Raw genomic sequence first — 5,264 nt, forward strand, 5'->3', positions numbered from 1 at the left:
TTAAAACGACCTGTACTTGAATTTGCAACTTGTGGTCAAGGTTCCATTCACCAATGCTTTTACAAATCGCATGGATTTGTTCACGGCCAGAAGAGTCGTCCAGTTTCGACACCACAGTAAGATGTTCTGTACCTTTATAAGAAATAACTAGGTAGACGTTACAATGCCGTTAGCATGGTTACAATACCCTTTAGCAGTGGTATGAGGGAACATCGGATTATTATATTGTATATATGGGAGCTATATGCGCATTTGAACCAAATTTTATCAAGTTGAGCATAGATGGGAAGATATTTAATAAAACAATCCTTACCAAAATTTCGTGAAGACTGAAAAATTGTACCTACTGCGGCGTTATAAGTGTAAATCAGTCGATAAATATAAATGAAAGCTATATCTAAATCTGAACCGATTTAGATGAAATTAAACAGAGTTTTAAGACGGGTAAGAGACCACTCCATACCGAATTTCGTGCAAATCTGTCACAAATTTGGGCAACTACAACCATTTAAGTGAAAATCAGACGATATATATATATATATATATATATATATGTGAGAGCTATATCTAAATCTGAACCGATTTTCATAAAAATTCATAGCGTTGGCTCTAGACCAAAAAATTCATATTTGTAAAATTTCGTGATGATTGGATTACAAATGCAGGAGCATGTATTTTAGGCTTGTGTACTAGATTCAATCAATAAACGATTTTTGATTTTTGAGGGTTACGCCTTTTGGCATTTTAGGTGACGAAATAAAACTAACTTTCTCAACATGAAAAATACATTGTTAAAATGAACAATAATTACAATACTTCCCTGAGTTCTGGACGAACATATTGGCAAAACAAAAAATTTGGTTTTCAGCTATAAACATGTCTTCTACTTTATAAATTTAGGTTTGCTTGTTGTTTCTCACTATATAGAAATATGGTTACAAAATGCTTTCAACCATGACGATATAGATAAGAAAATCTTTTATTTTACGAAATCGCAAGCCGTAAAAAAGATGATTATATTGTAGCCTACAATGTTTAAGAATAACTTTGTTCTTACTGTTTCTTTTTTGTTTGCTTTTGTTTCTGTAACTTTGACTCCTGAAAACGCTTCTTTCTTATATCTTTTCTTCGCTGATTGTCTATCCATGTTTTTAGCTGTTGTGGTGTACGCTCGCTTAAGGCCGGACATTTGTTTATTGCTGAAAGGCATTCGCTGTTGCTGGGTAGTTGATGTAAAAGCAATGGGTCACCAAAAGCCGCTAAGGCTGCTGCTTTTTCATCATCCTTCCAACTTCGATGCGTAGTTTTTCCAAATGGTGAGGCTATTGAAAAAAAAAGACATAAGTAACTTCTTTTTCGTTAAAAGTAGTGATACTCAAAGCCGTATCACTACTTTAAGTACTCAAACCAAAAAACAATAAATGTATAGACTTTTTATACAATCGGATATTGTCCGGCTGCAGACCATAGGGTTCTCTGTTTCTATTTCAAATAGAAAAACAAAAACCCAATTTTTAAATATGTTGTGCTTGTAATAGCAATTGACTGGTTCCCTAGATCGCGATTTCGCCTGGTTACCAACCAGCAGCTCATCAGTAGCGGTTTGTCAAAAAGCTTAAATGTTTATACATAATAAGAGCGTTCCACTATAATCGACGATATATTTTGAAGTAAAAATACGATTTATAGAACGTTCTACATGTATAAAAATCCACAGATGTTTTCATAACTTCTGTGACAAAACGTCTATCTATAATACCATTACTTACTATTACTACTACTAAAACTTACTACTTCTTTTCCGTTTAGAGGGGATAAAATCTTCATCCGTACTAAGCTCTTCGTCTAATTCGCTTGTAGCTATACGAGTTTTTTGACGATGTACTATACTTAAGCATTTTTCTTGAATGGGTTTACCATTCACAAAATCGTTGGGACTACCCTCGTTAGAAGCATTTTCGGTGAGATTATTTTCGTTGGGAACATCATCGTTGGGAACACCTTCGTTGGGATTATCTTCATTGGGATCATCTTCATTAGGATCATCTTCATCTCTTATAGCTGCCATTAAAATTTTTGCCACACAAGTTATTTCAGCCGCTGGTATAGATGTTCGATAAACATTTTTATGTATATCTTTGTGATGGCCCATAAAATCTGCTAATTTGTCGACCGCCGCATCTTCCGCATTAATAATAGACATATAGGTTGCTATTTGCTTTCTCAAAGCTGTCCCTCTTAGACTTTCTGGTATTTTAGCGCCGCATTCCTTCGAGTATTGCCTAAGGAGTCCACATGCTCTAAAATAAGGCTTGCCTTGCTTAGAAGCCAAGGGGTTGCTAAATATGTATTGATTTTTGTTAGTTATCCCTGCCTTTGATCTGTATTTCAATATAATGTCTATAGCCCTTACATTTACGGGGCTGAGCAAAACCGGCACTGTGCGGCCTAACTTTCCTCGAATCGAAATTTTTACATATTGTTTGGCAAATGAAATGGAGCTCTTTGATACTGATTGCAGCAATTCTTTTTCCATATCATCAGTAATGACTTCTTTGTTTAAAAAATTAGAGATTTGCAGCCGTTCGATTTCTCCAGCTCGTCTTCTGTTGAAAGTTTGAATTAATATCATAGTAGCCTTTACCAATTGTATCCAGGACTCCAAACAAAACGATTTTTCTAACGATTCAATACATTTGTGTACTATGTCCGTCAGATATCTGTATAATATGTCAATATCCTTTTTACTTGGCAAAACAACTTTTTTAACACGTTTGTGATTTGCTTGGTCTTCAACAGCTTTTTTATTTATATCAGTCGGTGCATCCTCTTCCCACAATAGAAGGAAGTCGGCCACCTCCATCTTTTTCTTTTCGTCCTGGACTTTGATATACTCTGATTTTTGCTTTCTGGCCATTTTTTTCAATAGAGACGAAAGTGTTATAGCAACTTGTGGATGATCGTACCAACCTAAATTTTCGTTCCAGCTCGCAATCTTCCGAATGGCCAATATGCAGTTGTCGTACATTTTTGGATGTAAAATATCTTTAAATTCGATAATATTTGGATCTAAAATAGCCATTTCAATTTTAAACTTCCCTAGGTAACGCAGCTGAGCTCTTATCATGTCATGATGGTGAGGAGACGTGTATTTTTGTGATAATCTGTTTCCGTATTTGATTATGAGCTCGTCATACCTCACAGCATTTGAAACAGGTCCATCTCGCAGAATAGGTAATATAATTGTTTTTAGTGTAACATTTGCGGCTTCGTGAACATACTGTGTCAATTGCCTGCCAGCAACTAAATTTTGCCTAGAATTTTTTCGTGCATTTTTTGCGCACACTTTTATGTGATCTCTTAAATTTTTCTTTGCATAGAATCCTTTGCAGTGTTTACAACAGCTGTAATGTTCTGGAACATTGTTAAATTTTCTTTGTCTATTTCTAGTTGTTATAAGTATGCCGCTATTGTGCTTTTTTGACGTATTGTGAATAAAGTCGCCTTCTTTTCTAATCCGATCAATAATCTTCCTACGCTCCAGACTTCTGATTGGTAATCGGAACGCAGTACTTATTTCATTTTCATTCCTATGTTTTAAAAAAATATGTCTTGCGAATTTTGACTGCAAAGTTTTGCAATATTTGCAAAAATGTTTTTTTGTTCCGCTGGCTGAATTGCGAACCGAAAGTTTATTTAATATAAGTGGGTCCTCTACTATTATTATTTCAGAACTGTCTAGGGTTTGTGTCATTTCGATATTTGAGCTAAGTACGTACTCTGAATGACTAGTCTCTACATTTGTTGTGTCCGGTTCGTTTGTGTTACTCAATTTTGTTGTATCGTTATTAGGTAGACAGAAAGACACATTAACATCGGAACTTCCAATGATCTTTTTTTCAATGCTAATAGGAGTCGAGGAAAGAGGTAATTCATTTTCCAAGTGGAGAATGTTTTTATGTTGGTTAAAGCTCTCACTGCTGCTGGAATCATCATAGTCTAATACTGGAGGCGTATTTGTAATAGGTGTATTAATATTTTCATTTGACATATTAGTTTCTGGGCTTTCAAGGCATATATTTTTGTCCTTAGCAAGGGTCGAAAAAGCAGTTAATTCTGATGAAGTCTCAGGTAATACTGACGGAGTCACAGGTAGTACTGACGGTATATACCGAAGGCATATATTTTTATCCATAACATTGGTTGAAAAGGCAGGTGAGACTGACGGAGTCGCTTCTAAACGGCTATTTGTTAATGCCTGATTTTTTAATTCAAGAATGCCCTTTTCGCATTTTTCCACCTTTGTTTGTGGAAATACATCAGGCGTATTAGGAACATAGTTTTCTTGCGTTTTTTGGTCTACACAAGAAGATAGTAAAGCTTTTCGTTACTTAATCAATTAATAATTTTGAAGCCAATTTTTTTCACTGTGCTACTCAAAGGCAAATTATTTCATAAAGGTAAGTTCAAATTAATCAAATATTTGATCCATTTTGTTTTATTTTTGCCCAAAATTACCTAATTTGGATATTCTTGATTTTGTATTCCTGTTAGACAAATTTATTTAACAAATTTTGTATGTCCAAAAACAAATCAAATACCATTAACCACTAATGTCTTGTTTACACTAAGAGCAAATCTAGATTTGCGACGAGCTTTCGCAAAATTCGAGTTTTGCGACAAGGTTTCCCATACATTTTGAGTGTGAGCAAATCTACGTATTTGAGGTGATTTGCAGCAAACCTCCTTCGAATTTGTAATGCAACACTGCGTTTGTATTGAATATCGGTTATTATTGGTAGTTTTGGCCAGCACTTTTTGTCAACATCTGACAATTTTTTATTGAATTCATAAAATTTGGTGTTAAATTTAATAAAACGTTTCACACATTTAATTGCAGACCACAATATATGTGTTAAACACAATAAAAATTCTGATCACCATAAAAATGATTTCAAAAACATCCCTGTTGACAAATGCAAATCTCTTTAATCGTAGTGTAAACGGGTTTGGGAGATTATCTCAAATCAAGTAGATTTGGGTGCTAGAGTAAACATGATTTAAATCAAAAAAGGCTTTCAAAAGGCTTTGCCCTACATTTGAGGCATGTACAATTTTTGTTTCCTTTTTTGATTGAACATAAAAATTGTAGTATAAAACAAGTAAAAAGGCGTTAAGTTCGGCCGGGCCGAACTTTGGATACCCACCACCTCGGGTATATATGTAAACCACCTTTCATCAAAATTCGGTGAAAATTTCATACC

General features: G+C 34.6%; 1 protein-coding gene across 1 annotated transcript; it reads right to left on the reverse strand.

Annotated features, from left to right (window-relative positions):
* Positions 1-585: 585 nt before the first annotated feature.
* On the reverse strand, positions 586-2,779 carry LOC131995869 (uncharacterized). The gene is made up of 2 exons (XM_059365103.1): positions 1,792-2,779; positions 586-1,322 (listed from the first exon to the last, which is right to left on the reverse strand). The coding sequence occupies exons 1-2, from the start codon at positions 2,630-2,632 to the stop codon at positions 1,054-1,056; spliced, it is 1,110 nt and encodes a 369-aa protein (XP_059221086.1). The 5' UTR covers positions 2,633-2,779; the 3' UTR covers positions 586-1,053.
* Positions 2,780-5,264: the final 2,485 nt, after the last annotated feature.

The sequence above is a fragment of the Stomoxys calcitrans genome, chromosome 3 (assembly GCF_963082655.1).
Source record: "Stomoxys calcitrans chromosome 3, idStoCalc2.1, whole genome shotgun sequence".
Lineage (NCBI taxonomy): Eukaryota > Metazoa > Arthropoda > Insecta > Diptera > Muscidae > Stomoxys > Stomoxys calcitrans.

Coding starts and splice junctions, on each gene's coding strand:
- LOC131995869 (XM_059365103.1), bottom strand. CDS start 2,632: ATGATATTAATTCAAACTTTCAACAGAAGACGAGCTGGAGAAATCGAA. Junction 1,323..1,791: donor CTCTAAACGGAAAAGAAGTA/GTAAGTTTTAGT, acceptor TTTTTTCAATAG/CCTCACCATTTGGAAAAACT.